The 21,239-nt window shown below is 43.6% G+C and overlaps 1 protein-coding gene across 1 annotated transcript in view; it reads right to left on the bottom strand.

The window, feature by feature from the left end:
- The window catches only part of nrxn3a (neurexin 3a), a gene marked incomplete at its 3' end in the record, with an annotated part of 673,655 nt that overhangs the window by 153,067 nt on the left and 499,349 nt on the right, over positions 1-21,239 (bottom strand). The window contains exon 16 of the mRNA XM_083634400.1: positions 13,231-13,412. Within this exon, the coding sequence (XP_083490526.1) occupies positions 13,231-13,412 (182 nt within the window). The remainder of the gene's footprint in view (positions 1-13,230; positions 13,413-21,239) is intronic.

Below are 21,239 nucleotides of genomic sequence, written 5' to 3' on the forward strand. Positions count from 1 at the left end.
ATATTGCTCCACCTTATTGGAAGTCCTCAGGAGCTAATAACCTTTGGCAGAGAATGTTAGCTCTCTTTCTCACTGTTCGTAGAGTTTAAAAGTCTACCATTACTCTTCCTATGGTAAGAATGAAACAAGCAAACTGCCTGGAACTTGCAGAAGTATGAAACCTGGTAGAACTAAAGTAATGGCCTTTAAAGACCATACTTGCACATTTTTCTTTTATTGTATTTATTTATTTGTAAGATAATCACTGCATACTTATTAACTTATCCAACTCCACGTATGAAAAAGGTCACAAATCATACATTTACTTGTGAGGTTTCAACCAAATTTCAATCAGGAAGGCCGCCATATTCACATTACCTCCAAGCGTCTGCATTTTCTCACTGTGATGTCAAGAAATGGGCTCCCTGTAGAAGACCTGGTTGATATCTATAACACACTGATCAGACCATGTCTAGAATATGGCAGTGTGCTGCTTGTGGGCTGTACGGCTAAACAACGAGCCACCATGGACAGGGTTCAGAAAAGGGCTGTCAAAATAATGATGAGGTTCAAGGACATCTCTTTGCATCTACCTGATCTGCAGACAGGAAGAGAACAGGCCACTGTGAAGCTGATTCAGGACATGATGCACCAGCCTAACCACCCGCTCCACCACATCCTCCCTCCTAGTAAGGAAGAAAGGACTGGCCGTGTTCTGCGCAGAGGCAATCAGTTGTCTTTGCCAAAAACCAGAACAAATAGACTGAGAAACTCCACCATCTCCTGTGGCGTCAGGCTTTTTAATGGGCTGTAGCGTTGATTGTATTTTTGATGTTGGTCTGTTTTAATAATGCATAATGTATGTGTATTTTTTTTTTTTTTTTTTTGAGTGTACATTCTGCATAATTCAATCATATATTGCAAGTCAGAATGATTAAACTCAAACTCAAAACTCAATTACCTGATCAGCCCGTGACGTCAGTCAAGCCCAAGCGTGACGTCAGTCATGACATCAGTTGATCCCGTCCAGTATGACGTCAGTCGTCACGTCAGTCGTCGCCAGTCCATCCTAGTACATATAGCAAGGCTCCTACATCCCCCCGCCAACCTCTGGGTCCTACGCCCCCCCACCTCTGGGTCCTACATCCCCCCCACCTCTGGGTCCTACATCCCCCCCACCTCTGGGTCCTACACCCCCCCCCACCTCTGGGTCCTACACCTCCCCCCCACCTCTGGGTCCTACACCCCCCCCACCTCTGGGTCCTACACCCCCCCCACCTCTGGGTCCTACATCACCCCCCCACCTCTGGGTCCTACCCCCCCCCCACCTCTGGGTTCTACACCCCCCTCACCTCTGGGTCCTACACCCCCCACCCCCCCACCTCTGGGTCCTACATCACCCCCCACCTCTGGGTCCTACACCCCCCCCCCACCTCTGGGTCCTACATCACCCCCCCCTCCTCTGGGTCCTACACCCCCCCCACCTCTGGGTCCTACACCCCCCCACCTCTGGGTCCTACATCCCCCCCCACCTCTGGGTCCTACACCTCCCCCCCACCTCTGGGTCCTACACCCCCCCCCACCTCTGGGTCCTATGTCACCCCCCCACCTCTGGGTCCTACATCACCCCCCCACCTCTGGGTCCTACACCCCCCCCACCTCTGGGTCCTACATCACCCCCCCACCTCTGGGTCCTACACCTCCCCCCCACCTCTGGTCCTACATCACCCCCCCACCTCTGGTCCTACATCACCCCCCCACCTCTGGTCCTACATCACCCCCCCCACCTCTGGTCCTACATCACCCCCCCACCTCTGGGTCCTACACCCCCCCCCACCTCTGGGTCCTACATCACCTTCCCACCTCTGGGTCCTACACCTCCCCCCCACCTCTGGTCCTACATCACCCCCCCACCTCTGGTCCTACATCACCCCCCCACCTCTGGTCCTACATCACCCCCCCACCTCTGGTCCTACATCACCCCCCCACCTCTGGTCCTACATCACCCCCCCCACCTCTGGTCCTACATCACCCCCCCACCTCTGGGTCCTACACCCCCCCCACCTCTGGGTCCTACACAACCCCCCCACCTCTGGGTCCTACATCACCCCCCCACCTCTGGGTCCTACATCCCCCCCCACCTCTGGGTCCTATCCCCCCCACCTCTGGGTCCTACACCCCCCCCCCCACCTCTGGGTCCTACATCACCCCCCCACCTCTGGGTCCTACATCACCCCTCCACCTCTGGGTCCTACACCCTCCCCCACCTCTGGCGGATCATAGCAGCAGTTGGCATCATGGCTGCCCATTCCCGCCAGAGCCTACTCAGAAGCTGTAAAGAGGTGCTAGCTCAACAGTGCTATTTTATGAGGCAGGATTTTCCTGGCGTACATGTTAGTTAGCAGATGGCCCATTTGGCTCGAGCGGCAATCTCGTGATGCCACATCTTAAGCCTCTATGGTGAGATGACTGGGAGACAGTCAGGGATCTTCACATTTGCTTTACGTTGTTTTTACAGTATTTTAATGAGTTATTAGTTATTAGCTTAGTTCGCTTAAAAATAATGTGCTGCATTTGAATTCTGACAGCAATTTTCATTTATCAAGCAACATAACACAATTGCAAAATGTATGCAATAAACAAGATTTCAGCTGCAAATGAGGGACCTAATATTCTTCTGTTTCATGTCATATTAAAAAATGTGCTTTCTATTTAAAATAATTATTCAATTCACAGATTGTGAGGGCAGTCTCCTCTCCGATCTTGATTTGGATTGTTAATTGTCGCTTAATGTGACTGCCAATGTGTGACTGCCAAGTATACATTTCTCATTGCAATCCAAAGACAAATGTCAAGTATTGATTCGGTCCCTGAAACAAGTGCTAATTCCAGCAGTTACACCTTAATCTCTTGAATATACTTGATATTTAAGCACACACTCTACCTTCATTAACCCATGGGTTCTCAAGCATTTTCATTTTCATGAACCCCCAAAACAGACCCCCGGAGCCCCATGTGGGAAGGTATTTGTTGTGGTTGATTTACTTTAACGTGTGCCTATTCATACCCGGGTACGAATAGCATCTGCCCTGAGGCGCTGCTATTCATACCCCCTATTTACCAGCACACCTTTACCCAGGCTCTATTCATACCCCCTATTTGGGGCGGCTTTAGCTCAGGAGGTAGAGCGGGTCGGCCAATGACGCAAGGGTTGGCGGTTCGATCCCCGCTCCCTCCCAGCTGCTGTCGTTGTGTCCTTGGGCAAGACACTTAACCCTCCTTGCTCCCGATGGTGTGTAGGCACCCTGCGTGGTAGCCTGCCGCCATTGGTGTATGAATGGGTGAATGTAGACTATCTACTGATTGTAAAGCGCTTTAGATAAAAGCGCTATATAAATGCAGGCCATTTACCATTTACCAGCACACCTTTACCCAGGCTCTATTCATACCCTCTATTTACCAGCACACCTTTACCCAGGCTCTATTCATACCCCCTATTTACCAGCACACATTTACCCAGGCTCTATTCATACCCCCTATTTACCAGCACACCTTTACCCAGGCTCTATTCATACCCCCTATTTACCAGCACACCTTTACCCAGGCTCTATTCATACCCCCTATTTACCAGCACACCTTTACCCAGGCTCTATTCATACCCTCTATTTACCAGCACACCTTTACCCAGGCTCGATTCATACCCCCTATTTACCAGCACACCTTTACCCAGGCTCTATTCATACCCCCTATTTACCAGCACACCTTTACCCAGGCTCTATTCATACCCCCTATTTACCAGCACACCTTTACCCAGGCTCTATTCATACCCTCTATTTACCAGCACACCTTTACCCAGGCTCTATTCATACCCCCTATTTACCAGCACACCTTTACCCAGGCTCTATTCATACCCTCTATTTACCAGCACACCTTTACCCAGGCTCTATTCATACCCCCTACTTACCAGCACACCTTTACCCAGGCTCTATTCATACCCTCTATTTACCAGCACACCTTTACCCAGGCTCTATTCATACCCTCTATTTACCAGCACACCTTTACCCAGGCTCTATTCATACCCTCTATTTACCAGCACACCTTTACCCAGGCTCTATTCATACCCCCTATTTACCAGCACACCTTTACCCAGGCTCTATTCATACCCCCTATTTACCAGCACACCTTTACCCAGGCTCTATTCATACCCTCTATTTACCAGCACACCTTTACCCAGGCTCTATTCATACCCCCTATTTACCAGCACACCTTTACCCAGGCTCTATTCATACCCTCTATTTACCAGCACACCTTTACCCAGGCTCTATTCATACCCCCTACTTACCAGCACACCTTTACCCAGGCTCTATTCATACCCTCTATTTACCAGCACACCTTTACCCAGGCTCTATTCATACCCTCTATTTACCAGCACACCTTTACCCAGGCTCTATTCATACCCCCTATTTACCAGCACACCTTTACCCAGGCTCTATTCATACCCCCTATTTACCAGCACACCTTTACCCAGGCTCTATTCATACCCCCTACTTACCAGCACACCTTTACCCAGGCTCTATTCATACCCCCTATTTACCAGCACACCTTTACCCAGGCTCTATTCATACCCCCTATTTACCAGCACACCTTTACCCAGGCTCTATTCATACCCTCTATTTACCAGCACACCTTTACCCAGGCTCTATTCATACCCCCTATTTACCAGCACACCTTTACCCAGGCTCTATTCATACCCTCTATTTACCAGCACACCTTTACCCAGGCTCTATTCATACCCCCTATTTACCAGCACACCTTTACCCAGGCTCTATTCATACCCCCTATTTACCAGCACACCTTTACCCAGGCTCTATTCATACCCCCTATTTACCAGCACACCTTTACCCAGGCTCTATTCATACCCTCTATTTACCAGCACACCTTTACCCAGGCTCTATTCATACCCCCTACTTACCAGCACACCTTTACCCAGGCTCTATTCATACCCTCTATTTACCAGCACACCTTTACCCAGGCTCTATTCATACCCTCTATTTACCAGCACACCTTTACCCAGGCTCTATTCATACCCCCTACTTACCAGCACACCTTTACCCAGGCTCTATTCATACCCTCTATTTACCAGCACACCTTTACCCAGGCTCTATTCATACCCTCTATTTACCAGCACACCTTTACCCAGGCTCTATTCATACCCTCTATTTACCAGCACACCTTTACCCAGGCTCTATTCATACCCTCTATTTACCAGCACACCTTTACCCAGGCTCTATTCATACCCTCTATTTACCAGCACACCTTTACCCAGGCTCTATTCATACCCCCTATTTACCAGCACACCTTTACCCAGGCTCTATTCATACCCCCTATTTACCAGCACACCTTTACCCAGGCTCTATTCATACCCCCTATTTACCAGCACACCTTTACCCAGGCTCTATTCATACCCTCTATTTACCAGCACACCTTTACCCAGGCTCTATTCATACCCCCTACTTACCAGCACACCTTTACCCAGGCTCTATTCATACCCTCTATTTACCAGCACACCTTTACCCAGGCTCTATTCATACCCTCTATTTACCAGCACACCTTTACCCAGGCTCTATTCATACCCTCTATTTACCAGCACACCTTTACCCAGGCTCTATTCATACCCCCTATTTACCAGCACACCTTTACCCAGGCTCTATTCATACCCCCTATTTACCAGCACACCTTTACCCAGGCTCTATTCATACCCCCTATTTACCAGCACACCTTTACCCAGGCTCTATTCATACCCTCTATTTACCAGCACACCTTTACCCAGGCTCTATTCATACCCTCTATTTACCAGCACACCTTTACCCAGGCTCTATTCATACCCCCTATTTACCAGCACACCTTTACCCAGGCTCTATTCATACCCCCTATTTACCAGCACACCTTTACCCAGGCTCTATTCATACCCCCTATTTACCAGCACACCTTTACCCAGGCTCTATTCATACCCTCTATTTACCAGCACACCTTTACCCAGGCTCTATTCATACCCCCTACTTACCAGCACACCTTTACCCAGGCTCTATTCATACCCTCTATTTACCAGCACACCTTTACCCAGGCTCTATTCATACCCTCTATTTACCAGCACACCTTTACCCAGGCTCTATTCATACCCTCTATTTACCAGCACACCTTTACCCAGGCTCTATTCATACCCCCTATTTACCAGCACACCTTTACCCAGGCTCTATTCATACCCCCTATTTACCAGCACACCTTTACCCAGGCTCTATTCATACCCCCTATTTACCAGCACACCTTTACCCAGGCTCTATTCATACCCCCTATTTACCAGCACACCTTTACCCAGGCTCTATTCATACCCTCTATTTACCAGCACACCTTTACCCAGGCTCTATTCATACCCCCTACTTACCAGCACACCTTTACCCAGGCTCTATTCATACCCTCTATTTACCAGCACACCTTTACCCAGGCTCTATTCATACCCTCTATTTACCAGCACACCTTTACCCAGGCTCTATTCATACCCTCTATTTACCAGCACACCTTTACCCAGGCTCTATTCATACCCCCTATTTACCAGCACACCTTTACCCAGGCTCTATTCATACCCCCTATTTACCAGCACACCTTTACCCAGGCTCTATTCATACCCTCTATTTACCAGCACACCTTTACCCAGGCTCTATTCATACCCTCTATTTACCAGCACACCTTTACCCAGGCTCTATTCATACCCTCTATTTACCAGCACACCTTTACCCAGGCTCTATTCATACCCCCTATTTACCAGCACACCTTTACCCAGGCTCTATTCATACCCCCTATTTACCAGCACACCTTTACCCAGGCTCTATTCATACCCCCTATTTACCAGCACACCTTTACCCAGGCTCTATTCATACCCTCTATTTACCAGCACACCTTTACCCAGGCTCTATTCATACCCCCCACTAACCAGCACACCTTTACCCAGGCTCTATTCATACCCTCTATTTACCAGCACACCTTTACCCAGGCTCTATTCATACCCTCTATTTACCAGCACACCTTTACCCAGGCTCTATTCATACCCTCTATTTACCAGCACACCTTTACCCAGGCTCTATTCATACCCCCTATTTACCAGCACACCTTTACCCAGGCTCTATTCATACCCCCTATTTACCAGCACACCTTTACCCAGGCTCTATTCATACCCCCTATTTACCAGCACACCTTTACCCAGGCTCTATTCATACCCTCTATTTACCAGCACACCTTTACCCAGGCTCTATTCATACCCTCTATTTACCAGCACACCTTTACCCAGGCTCTATACCCCCTATTTACCAGCACACCTTTACCCAGGCTCTATTCATACCCCCTATTTACCAGCACACCTTTACCCAGGCTCTATTCATACCCCCTATTTACCAGCACACCTTTACCCAGGCTCTATTCATACCCTCTATTTACCAGCACACCTTTACCCAGGCTCTATTCATACCCTCTATTTACCAGCACACCTTTACCCAGGCTCGATTCATACCCCCTACTTACCAGCACACCTTTACCCAGGCTCTATTCATACCCTCTATTTACCAGCACACCTTTACCCAGGATCTATTCATACCCCCTACTTACCAGCACACCTTTACCCAGGCTCTATTCATACCCTCTATTTACCAGCACACCTTTACCCAGGCTCTATTCATACCCTCTATTTACCAGCACACCTTTACCCAGGCTCTATTCATACCCTCTATTTACCAGCACACCTTTACCCAGGCTCTATTCATACCCCCTACTTACCAGCACACCTTTACCCAGGCTCTATTCATACCCTCTATTTACCAGCACACCTTTACCCAGGCTCTATTCATACCCTCTATTTACCAGCACACCTTTACCCAGGCTCTATTCATACCCCCTATTTACCAGCACACCTTTACCCAGGCTCTATTCATACCCCCTACTTACCAGCACACCTTTACCCAGGCTCTATTCATACCCTCTATTTACCAGCACACCTTTACCCAGGCTCTATTCATACCCCCTATTTACCAGCACACCTTTACCCAGGCTCTATTCATACCCTCTATTTACCAGCACACCTTTACCCAGGCTCTATTCATACCCTCTATTTACCAGCACACCTTTACCCAGGCTCTAGTCATACCCTCTATTTACCAGCACACCTTTACCCAGGCTCGGAGCTGCCTGTGAGGGCAATGCAGTACAGCCTATACTGTATGCGCGCGCACACACTAAATCAATATATCTGTATAATTCATCTTCAGCAGCAGTTGCAAGGATTATTTTTTGATTACAGTAAATGACTCAATAATTACCTTTGCGAGACAAAGATACAGTACATAAAGCCAATACACACCCCTCTCTCTCTCTCTCTCTCTCTCTCTCTCTCTCTCTCTCAACGTTAAGCTGGCTGTGTACGCTACACTTGTAAAATTTGAGGGAAACCAACGATTCTTGGAGATTAACATTTGAATAAAATAAATTGTGTTTCGTTCTTTAAACTGTCCTGACTCCACGGTTGGAGTACAGTCTATGGAAAGAACAAGTTAATTACTGATGATGTCAGCAAACGGTTAGGGCAGTGGGAAAATATCACGCTCCCACACGGTAGAACTGGATTCAACTCCCAAACAGGGCACTATTTTATTAAAAAAGAAAAGTTGCATAAATTGTCAATTTGGACATATTTTATGTATAAAACTGCTGAATGAACGTCATCATGACGTAATTTTGCTTGGTGGGATAGCTTATATTTGGAACCCTCAAAAGGTTCTATAGACACACCAGTACAACAAATAAGTAGTCCACACCAGTACAACAAAATAAACAATAAAGATCACACCACAAAATAAACAACGATGATGATGATGATGATGATGAAGATGATAAAAATACAATTATATTAACCCATTGATACCTGATGCAGCATTTGTGTGTATATCCCTCATTTGTGTGTGTATCCCTTTAAGACCGCGAACCGCGTCATACGCGGTTCACGGTCTTAAAGGGATACACCCGTCTGGGCGAACGGAGCAAATCACTAATCAGGTCCAGCTTGGCAAAAATCTCGTCGATAAATATCCCTTTAAGAGCGCAGTGCATTCATGGGTAATCGCCTGCTGTTGCTAATATTAGCCGCTAGTTAGTTATTTTAGCGTTAGTTTGTTTATAACGTGGCTATATTCATAACGTTTTATATCGCGGATGCGTTATTTCGAATCCCACATAGTTTACGCCAAACCCCACATAGGTTACGCTAAAACACACATAGGTTACACCTCGAGTCCCACATAGGTTCCGCTAAAACCACCACCGCAAAGCGTGTGGGTTTCAGGACGAAACAGTCTCGAGCCACTATCGTCATCTTTAGAGCACAATATTCCTGGAATGCAAGTTTAACTAAACAGTTACATGTCCTCTGCATTCTACATAAAATTAAGATATTACGGGTTGTTTTATTTGGTATGTTACATACTTATTGGCCAAGTTATGTTAAATTCAGCCAGGGTACAAGGGACTGAGTGTAGGTGGCCATCTTTTCAAATCAAGTAGCCATTTAGGAAATGGCAAGCTACAACAATAAGTCACGTTAAACCGGACATTGTACGCACAATTATTTTTTACAGTGGGGCATTCAAAAATAAGGTGGATAGGGACCATGCCTGCAATAACACTGGCCTCCGGCCCACCCCCAGAAAAGGCCAAAGGGCCCTGGGGTTTCTGGGAGGAGAGAGTGGCATGTTGTGTGCTTGTGTCCTAGCCAAACGGCCGTGAACCTGCTAGCAGTTAACCCCACCTCCACCCCAAGAGACCTCACTGACAATCTGGCTGCTGAAAATGTTGCCTAGTATAGTTAATCTAATTGAGACAGCCAAGAGCTTCACCCATACTAGGAAGTCATTCATGTAGTTTGACTTAGCCTACTATAGTTACATTTATCCTGACATAGTTCATCTGGTTTAGGCAGACTAGAACTTTGCCCATTCTAGGAATTCATGGATGTAGTTTCATTTAGCCTAGCATAGTTAATCTGGTTTGACATTTTAGCCATCCTAAGGATTAATCCCTAATGTGCATGGTATGCATCCCAATAAAGCAAATCTAAAGCATCTACATGGCATTCTTGGGAGATCTTCAGATTAAAAAAAGTGCCCTAAAGACCCGAAACGAAAGGCATCCTACTGTAAATACATTTGATCATCAATGCATATTTCCAACATTGATTTTGAGACATTAGTACATTTACTATAAACAAGCCAGACCATCACAGCATGTACACCACATTTTACACTGTGTACAACCAGCTTGTATATTGCTGTGACTGTGTGGAGGCCTGCCATGTTGTACATCTATCCCTACTGCTTTACTGGCTCCTTTCTTTCCCATTTCAAAAAGCCCCACATTTGGGTCAGTTTTGTGTGCTTTTCAGCTTGCCCTTTCCCCAGAAAAACAAGTCTCATATGGGCTGTGATTGTACTATGGAAGTCCTTTGGAGAGTGGTTAATTTGGCAGGCCTCTCAAACACAAAGGTCCCAACAGAGCTGGCTTAAATAGGCTCAGTGGACAGATGGAGAGAGAGAGAGAGGAAACTGGATTACAAGGTCAGTAGTTTATATTATCCAGTTTCTTTTGGTGGGTTGATGATTATACCATACCATATATTAAATATGATATATATATATGCATGCACTGCATTTATATATATCATACGTCAATCATATATATATATATATATATATATGATTATGATGATTATGATTATACCATACCATATATTAAAGGTCACATACTCTGCTCTTTTTTGCTGTTTAAAACATTTCAATGAATTATGTTGCAAAACAACAACAACAATAATCAAGGCTCTGTGGGGCCTCTCCATCCTCTCAGTTTATATGTGCAGTTTTGAGGGGGCGGGGCTGCCATGATAATGATATAGATGTTTGCATGTATGTATTTTATTGTTTTATACTATTATCTATCTCATACTAACCTGTGCCCTTTCCCTGTTTTTTACACTTTATTGTGTGTTTTTTCTACTCTGAATGGCCTTTGTATCCACCTGCCCAGGGACTCCAGATGGAAAGTAGCATATGGCTAAATCTGTTACAAAGCATCTCTTCCCCTATGGGGTTTAATGTTTTTTGTTATTATGTCTAGGGGTGTGCCACCTTAGGCACCTCACGATACGATTCGATTATTAAACGATTATTACGATTAATCACGATTTTCGATGCATCTTTTTCACCAAACAGGATTTTTTTTAAGCAAGGTATATTTGTCAGTATCCATTAATTAAAGTAAACAAACAAATGTACCTCCATTATCTTCAGTTGCAACTGAAGTCCACGCATCACATGTTACAGCCACCCTGCATGCTTTCTTCAGTGATTCCAGTTTCCAGTACTTCGGTTTTGGTCTCGTTTTACAGTTAAGGAACTGCTTTCGGGCGAAATACCGTATTTTTTGCAAATAAAGCAAAAAAATAATTGCAAAAAAAAAAAAAAAAAACGATAATCGAACATTGTGAATCGATTTTAATCGTCACGTGACTCATCGCGATGCATCTAAAAAACGATTAATCGGCACACCCCTATATATGTCCCTGTCAAATAAACTAATAAAATAAAATAAATACATAAATAAAATAATGAGGTGCTGCTCTGATTGGCTGTCTGATCCGCTGGGTGTGGGCGTGCAGATGCAGATGCAGATAAACTCTGTGACAGAACATGTAAATCAAATTGAAAATATGCAAATTGCTCCTGTTGTGACATCACAACGGGAACCACATTTAAAGGGCTTGTCCAGGGAGGAGGCTAGGGCAACAATGCAAAGGCCTTCTCTGTTCACAGTGTGTGGGTTGTTCATGTATGGCCAAGGACAAACTGCCTTTCATACGTATCTATCTACAGTAGTTTGGCAGCACTGCTGCCACATGAAGAAAATGTAAAGCAGCGTGTATGTGAGGAAGAAGAGCCTCAGTACTTACTAGGGCTGGGCGATTAATCAAATTTTAATCATGATTACGATTTGGGCTGTCCACGATTATGAAAACAAGATAATCGACATACAACGATTTTGTGGCTCTTGTCACTCTCGTTCTGTCTTGTGTTGTAAATCAAGCGCACCCCTTCCTTTGCAGCGGTGTGCTCGGCCCCTCCCCTAAAGCCCAAAACACACACACACCGCTCGAGTTGGGAATGACTGTCATGTGAACAGAGAGCCACTGCACGTTTCTCCTCTCCGCTTATTTCCGTGGTAGCACAAGAATAAGATGAGAGAAGTCACAGAAAGAGAGCCGCTGGTCGAGAGGAGAGGTAAAACAACATATGTGGGGTGGAAACACTATAGTTTCGCCGAGTTTAAAGGTCCACACATCAAGAGCGATGCGAATATACAGCACGGAATTGCGATGCGAGTTTTGACCCACCTGTCAATCACAGCCACAGACTTGGAACAAACAGTGCAAGATATGCGCGGTCGTGGCAGCACCTCGCAACACAACCTCTCCCTCTTTCTTTAATCACTTGAAATCCACTCACAAAGTGGTCTATGACCAAGCAATAAACGCTAAACGAACAAAAATACAAAGCCCTATCTAGTTACTGCCACCGCATACAGTCATCGATTCAGGACACTCTTTACAATGCGACCGCATATTCAACAGCTAACGAGCTCACAGATAAATATTAACAATAGCCTATTATAAACCTAAACGACGTAAGTCGCTTTGGATAAAAGCATCTGCCAAATGAGTAATTGAATGTAATGTAAACGAACGTTACTAGCGTTCTCATTTGGTTAGTTTTGAGGTTTAAGGACTACTAGTTCAGATGTTTACCAACATTGAATGTAGATTAATAGTTGCAGTTGGTTGTGGCAGTTCACTGCAACATAGTAGGCCTACATATACTGTATATTTATTTTAGTTTTTATTTTATTTCTAAATCTTTGCACTTTTATTATTTATTTTCACTTATTTATTTTCAATTATATCTAAAATCCAAAGACATCCAATGTTAAATAAAAAGCCAGTGTAAATGTTCAATAAATTCATGATGTTCTCAATGTCAATGAGTAATCGTGTTAAATAATCATGATCTCAATATCAATCAAAATAATCGTGATTATGATTTTTGCCATAATCGTGCAGCCCTAGTACTTACTATGTGCAGCATGAGATAGAAGAGCCTCAGTACTTACTATGTGCAGCATGAGATAGTCACCCAGGCCAGGAGCACTGTCGATCCGCACCAGGATGCCGTCTTTCAGGGAGGTGCTGAAGCCCACGGTCAGCCTGTCCGTCCTGGTGCTGGGCCGCTCGTTGGCCGGCCACCTGAACGTGATGAGGCCTCCTCCTTTTCCAAAGATGTACGTGGTCCCCGCTGCATGAGGGGAGGAGAGAGGAGAGGAGACAGGGTCAACCAGGCCTCTGGTGTAAGGACTATTTACTACTGCACCAATCACATTTCCCCCAAGGATATAGGGTTCAATGTTTCTTGTGTTGGATGTTTTTAAAGAATGGATTTCTTTATTTTTGAACAGGGACAATGTACAAGGAACATTAACCTTATAGACAAAGAGAGATGTTTTCTACCAGGTTTGAGCAAAATGCGTGAGTGGGTGCAGGAAACGATGCGTTCATTTTGAATAGATAGAGTTTGATGCGTGATTGATTGAGTGATTGATTGTATTGGTGAATATTATACCTTTCTTCAGTTCACTGTGCTTTATTGGCATGAAACAAAAAAACAATACTGGCAAAGTTTCAAGCTAACAGATCAACATTACCTTTAAATTCATTGTCTTTGGTGTGTAAATATGTTGCAGCATTTTCTTGCTGTTTGTTGGTGAAGGCCTCACTACTTTCTAGTTAAATAAACATGACTTTTAATGTGCACTCTCTAGTTAAATAAACATGACTTTTAATGTGCACTCTCTAGTTAAATAAACATGACTTTTAATGTGCACTCTCTAGTTAAATAAACATGACTTTTAATGTGCACTCTCTAGTTAAATAAACATGACTTTTAATTAGAGATGCTGCGATCCGATCATGTGATCGGATATCGGCGCGATATCAGCCAAAAAACATGGATCGGATCGGATCGGATTCCAGCGAAAATGACCGATCCAAGGCTCCGATATAAGCACTCCATTCCATGACTCCGCTCCAGGATTTCTATCCAGCATGCAGCACACTGAGGCCGCGTTGAGCCTAGGATGGCCAGGGCCAAAACGTTGTCTTGCTTCAACATACATCGCATCGCATAAACCAATTCCACCCGCAGGTTTGAGGAGTAGCTAACATAAACGTCAGATAAATACTCTCTATAGGCTAACGTTACCCACTGAGGCAGCTAACATGGCTAATTAGCTAGCTAACACCAGCTATCTTTCTCCTCTAAACTAACGTTAACGACACGTAGTTGACTGAGCGAACGGCCCTGTACAGCAGGTCGTTATCAAAACTTAGAACACGGCTCTCTTGAATACTTGATTCTGATTGGTCAATCAACAAGATTCACCGGTCATTATTTCTCGACAACCGACCGCTGCTCTGCCACACCTGGATTAATCAGTTGATAAGAGCCTTTTGTCAGCAAGACACTACTAATTAGGCCAACCAGTTGCAGCTGTGGTGTCTTGTGTGCCAATTATGAATGAAACCGCTTTGTCGTTGAAAACGCTATTAAAAAATCTATTTGAATAATTATTTTTGTCAGATTATTGAATGATTTAGTTGTAGGCCGTGTTCTAAGCGGGATAATGGATAGTGAGCCGGTGATTACTGGAAATAATGACCTTCAGGTGAATGATTAAGCCCTCCGCTGCGCGTCGGGCTCAATATCACCTGTCGGTCATTATTTCGCCAGTAATCACCGGCTCACTTACGTATTGCACTGAAGAGAAGTAACATTAGAAAATGACGAAAGACTCCTCCAATCTGGCAGTGGAAATGTATGCACAAACTTTGTGTGTAACTTTGCGAGACTCAACCGAATGACTGATGAGTCTCGCGTTGAGCCTAGGATGGCCAGGGCTTAGATCTGCGTGAGCACGACCCGTCGTAATTTGTCCAATTCAAGGTACATTAAAACGTTGTCTTGCTTCAACATACATCGCATCGCATAAACCATTTCCACCCGCAGGTTTGAGGAGTAGCTAACATAAACGTCAGATAAATACTCTCTATAGGCTAACGTTACCCACTGAGGCAGCTAACATGGCTAATTAGCTAGCTAACACCAGCTATCTTTCTCCTCTAAACTAACGTTAACGAAACGTAGTTGACTGAGCGAACGGCGCTATACAGCAGGTCGTTATCAAAACGTATTGCACTGAAGAGAAGTAACAGAAAATGACAAAAGACTCCTCCAATCTGGCAGTGGAAATGTATGCACAAACTTTGTGTGTGTGTGTGAGAGACAGAAACAGGGACAGGGCTGTGTGTGTGTGTGTGTGTGTGTGTGTGTGTGTGTGTGTGTGTGTGTGTGTGTGTGTGTGTGAGAGAGAGACAGGGACAGGGCTGTGTGTGTATGTATCCTGTGTGAGACAGAGTGGGGGTGTATGTGTGAGGAAACAATAATTATTTGTGTCCAGTGTTCACCCATTACAAAATAAGTGTGTATTTGATTGTTATGTTTTAGTTTTACATCAAATTAATTAGATGAACTAAATCGTTTACATACTATATTACCAAAGCACACACATACATACCTAACCCTAAAAATGTTTGTTGCCTGCTAGCTATCAGACAGCATAGAGAGGCTTAAATATGTGCTGTATCGGTATCGGATCGAAATCGGTATCGAATCGGGTATCGAAATTTGATCGGAATCGGATCGGTTTTGAGGCTAAAATATCGGAATCGGATCGGAATTGAAAAATCTCGATCGCAGCATCTCTACTTTTAATGTGCACTCTCTAGTTAAATAAACATGACTTTAATGTGCACTCTCTAGTTAAATAAACATGACTTTAATGTGCACTCTCTAGTTAAATAAACATGACTTTAATGTGCACTCTCTAGTTAAATAAACATGAATTTAATGTGCACTCTCTAGTTAAATAAACATGAATTTAATGTGCACTCTCTAGTTAAATAAACATGAATTTAATGTGCACTCTCTAGTTAAATAAACATGACTTTTAATGTGCACTCTCTAGTTAAATAAACATGACTTTAATGTGCACTCTCTAGTTAAATAAACATGAATTTAATGTGCACTCTCTAGTTAAATAAACATGAATTTAATGTGCACTCTCTAGTTAAATAAACATGACTTTTAATGTGCACTCTCTAGTTAAATAAACATGACTTTAATGTGCACTCTCTAGTTAAATAAACATGAATTTAATGTGCACTCTCTAGTTAAATAAACATGAATTTAATGTGCACTCTCTAGTTAAATAAACATGAATTTAATGTGCACTCTCTAGTTAAATAAACATGACTTTTAATGTGCACTCTCTAGTTAAATAAACATGACTTTAATGTGCACTCTCTAGTTAAATAAACATGGCTTTTAATGTGCACTCTCTAGTTAAATAAACATGAATTTAATGTGCACTCTCTAGTTAAATAAACATGACTTTTAATGTGCACTCTCTAGTTAAATAAACATGACTTTTAATGTGCACTCTCTAGTTAAATAAACATGAATTTAATGTGCACACTCTAGTTAAATAAACATGACTTTTAATGTGCACTCTCTAGTTAAATAAACATGAATTTAATGTGCACTCTCTAGTTAAATAAACATGACTTTTAATGTGCACTCTCTAGTTAAATAAACATGAATTTAATGTGCACTCTCTAGTTAAATAAACATGACTTTTAATGTGCACTCTCTAGTTAAATAAACATGAATTTAATGTGCACTCTCTAGTTAAATAAACATGACTTTTAATGTGCACTCTCTAGTTAAATAAACATGAATTTAATGTGCACTCTCTAGTTAAATAAACATGACTTTTAATGTGCACTCTCTAGTTAAATAAACATGACTTTTAATGCGGAGAGAATGGCGCCCATCCTCGGGGACACGCCTCCTCTCTCTCGGGGACATGATGATGGGTGAGGAATGAGCTCCAATGTAGCATCCAGTCCACCTCCAAATGACTACATGACAACAGCAATGTTCTTTTTGATTAGTGAGTGTAAAACCTCCCCTGCCTCCCAGCCTTGTTCCTTACATAGCTGAAGACACAGAGCAGACATACTCCAGCACTTGGACAACTCCATTAAACTCTCCCCCTAAGCCAAGAAGGATGTCTGGAGGCAAGACATCTCAGTTCCCTCCCAAGGTGCAGCACCTCCAGTATCCAAAAGAGGTTAAGTATGAGTAATATGTTCACATCTAGGTTGCAAAAGTCATAATTCACAATCTGATATTTCCAATCCAGACACCAAGGGAAACACTCTGACCTATGCAAGGTAAATATAACTCCCTGTCTGTGGATTAACAACGGACATCTTTGATAAATGAGCTCAGTCACCCAATTTATATGCCATGGGAGACAAGCTGGGGGAGTGAAAACTGAGTAACTCAATGTAATCCAGGCACATTTAACAACACATACACTTGCATCTGTCGTCCAGGTAGTGTAGCAGTTTACCAACACAAGGGTCGCAGGTTCGAGCCACCGTGTTACCTCTGGCTTGGTCGGGACTCGGAGTCCATACAGGCACAATTGGCAGTGATCAAGTCGGTAAAATAAGGAGAGAGCTGCAGGTGCTTATGCAGAACTAGTGCAGATGTAAGTGTACAGTGGGTCATGACCCGCTGTGATGAAGAATATAGCGAGATTAACAAGGTTGATAGCAGAGAAAACACTGTTGCAGCAGCCTGCAGCAGCACCTAGCTAGCCAGTCACATGACGTCTTCAGGGTCCCTCGATAAAGTCTGGATGCACGTTACTTCTTCTTCTTCTGTTTGAGTTTGGCGGTTGGCATCCTTAAATGGTGCATTACCGCCACCTACTGTATTGCTAAAACGATATAGTGCAAATACAATGCCGGATGCACGTTACCTCGCCTCTCTCAAAAAAGAAGAGTCACGTGAGTGCGGCATTTAAGGCAACCTGTCGCTACAAAAGAAATAAACGGGGTGTATTACTCATTACTGGACAGACTAATGTAACTAACTTTGCAGTCTGAGCCATCTTCTATGTTCTGTAACACAGTGCTGCAGTTTCTATTTTTCTGGTGTTTCTTTTTTACATGTTTGGGACAGGCAAATGTCTCAAACATAGACTGATATCACAGGATGTTGTGAAGAGTACATGGCTTTACATATAATTTGTAAAGATTTGATGATAAAAAAAAATATATATATATGCTGTATTCTGTTCTTAAAATGTTTAGTTTTTTTGAAAGATAATTTAATTTAAAATTGTTTTATTTATTTAGTTTTAATATATTTTAATATAGTTAATGTATTTTAGTCTGTGATACCGTGAAACCATGGTATTTTTGTCCAAGGTTATCATACCGTCAAAAACTCATACCGGCACATCCCTAGACCCTAGATACCATTTGTTTATTATATCACAAATCGCAATATTGTCCACCATAATCGCTAATCGCACCTTTCCACCAAATCGTGCAGCACTACTACTAATACTGTATTATACTACTACTACTACTACTACTACTACTACTAAACATATTAATACATTACTTCCATGGAATTCGGTCAAACTATTGCCTACTAGCCTGGTATTCAGCCTCATATGAATCACAGTTGTCATCACTCTTCATATGGGTCTGGACCCAAGCCCATCCACTGGCGATTATTCATGACAGATATTGTCCGGGATTCCTGATTGGCTGGTCAATGTAGGGGGCGGGACCTAATCTAACGTTACCGATGATGCAATAGAGAGTGCTGCAACAACACACCTGTATGTCTTGCTAGGCTATGCTAGCTAGCTGTTAGCTACAGTACGTTAGCTAAGCCCACTACTACTGCTGTAAACACTTCACTGACACTAGGCTTAAAACGCCAGTGTGAGTGACCAAACGTTTCACTTGTTAACCAGTCGGAGTCACGCTCTTTCCAGTAAACCATCAAAAATCCGTTGAGCTGCTTGTGGCTTGCAGCTAAAGTGAACATTAAGCGGTTGCCAGTGTAGGTGGCCGGATGCAGCAGACAAAGAGTATTGAAGGCAAAAGACAGAGCCTGTGTTTTTTGACAACAGCGCCCCCGCCTTGATGTTGGAGGGGAACCACTGAGTGGAACAACCTATCAATTTAAGTTCTTTGGTGCAGAATCGTCAAAGTTGTCCTGCTTTGCTACTGCGATTGGTCAAAGAGTTTGACGATTGACACAGACGGCAACCAATCAGTTGAGGATGAAAAATACGTCACCGAATCAGTGGTGGACAGGCTTGCATCCAGACCCTAATGAAGGATTCATTGGGGCTGGTTACCAGGCTAATCGCCTACTACAGTATCATTGATCAATTCTACACTAAATATGTAATCAATCAAACTTATTTTACTACAGTAAAAAGCCAATAGTTACCCTATATTGCCAAACAACACATTTCAGTCAAGGTGGGAAATAATGCTCTTATTCCCAAGGCTACGTAGGATCTTAATTACTACAGCATCAATTTGGTTCATCAACATTTCCTTTCACAAGGATCAAAGTCGACACATTGTTGCTAAGCTAACTCTGTAGACGCAGGGTTTAATTTCTTTGTTTGTCTTCCCTCCACCAGGGAGGCATTGAGTTACGCTACAATGCTGAATAATGTATGTGATCATTACGCAATTAATTCATGAGGAAGCCCTTGGCTGTTGCTGCGTTGCACCTCAAAGGGATAGAGATATCAGGTGCGAGGCAACATTTCTAACCAGATCAAAGATGATGGAGGATGGATGGACCAATAGCGAGGAGTGCATGGGAGAGAAAGATGTGTAGTCGACGAATGAAGAGGTCTCGCTTAATGACAGCAATGACAGCATCACATGGTCTCTCAAGAGTTACTGAAAGCAGTGTGGCCTATCATTTCTAATGTCTTTGAATAGATGTTGTTTATTAGTGCAATCATCCATGCAGTCTAATTTGGAGATTAGGTAATCAAAACGAGATATTGCCCTTAGAAGGCACAGTGGTTAGCACTGCTGCCTCACAGCAAGAAGGTCCTGGGTTCGAGCCCCGGTCCGTCCCAGGTCCTTTCTGTGTGGAGTTTTGGACCAATATACTGCATGATAAAAAAATCAAGGATTAGGCATTATGGGCATATAAAAGCACACACAAAAATATAGAGCAAAAATTCACATTGGTTTTAACACCTCCTATTACACTAAAATTGGCACAATAAATGAGCTACATCCAACCCTGCCTACACGGTCTTTATAAGAGTACATTATCTCAAAGCCAGTGTTTCAGTGTTCCTTAAGTGGTCCCTGACTGTTTTAGTATGTTTAATGCTATTAGGAAACGTGTTTCAATCCTGGGCACCCGAGTATCCGATCCTTACCAGCGCCAGGTTTGCTACACTGGACCTTGTGTTTGTGTTATGCTCATGAGGTTTGCTACACTGGACCTTGTGTTTGTGTTGTGCTCATGAGGTTTGCTACACTAGACCTTGTGTTTGTGTTGTGTTCATGAGGTTTGCTACACTAGACCTTGTGTTTGTGTTGTGCTCATGAGGTTTGCTACACTAGACCTTGTGTTTGTGTTGTGCTCATGAGGTTTGCTACACTAGACCTTGTGTTTGTGTTGTGCTCATGAGGTTTGCTACACTAGACCTTGTGTTTGTGTTGTGCTCATGAGGTTTGCTACACTAGACCTTGTGTTTGTGTTGTGTTCATGAGGTTTGCTACACTGGACCTTGTGTTTGTGTTGTGCTCATGAGGTTTGCTACACTAGACCTTGTGTTTGTGTTGTGTTCATGAGGTTTGCTACACTAGACCTTGGGCCTAAAAAAAATTAAGTTTGGTTCCTGTTGCCGACCGACCCTGTCAATTTACGTGCGACCCAATTTATTTTATGAGCATGTTGATTTGACGGTGGCGCTATGGCTGGCTCACACTACAGGATTTTAGTGTGAGCTGTTTGCAGATCCAATCTTAAACCTCCCGATCTGCTCACAGCCTCATCGGGGCCGTCCCGATCATATCAAACATGTTTGATATTTAGGACTGAAAATCTGCGCGAATACATCATTCTGCTGCTGCGCGAGACTCCCATCAT

The sequence above is a fragment of the Poromitra crassiceps genome (assembly GCF_964638095.1).
Source record: "Poromitra crassiceps genome assembly, chromosome: 3".
Classification (NCBI taxonomy): domain Eukaryota; kingdom Metazoa; phylum Chordata; class Actinopteri; order Beryciformes; family Melamphaidae; genus Poromitra; species Poromitra crassiceps.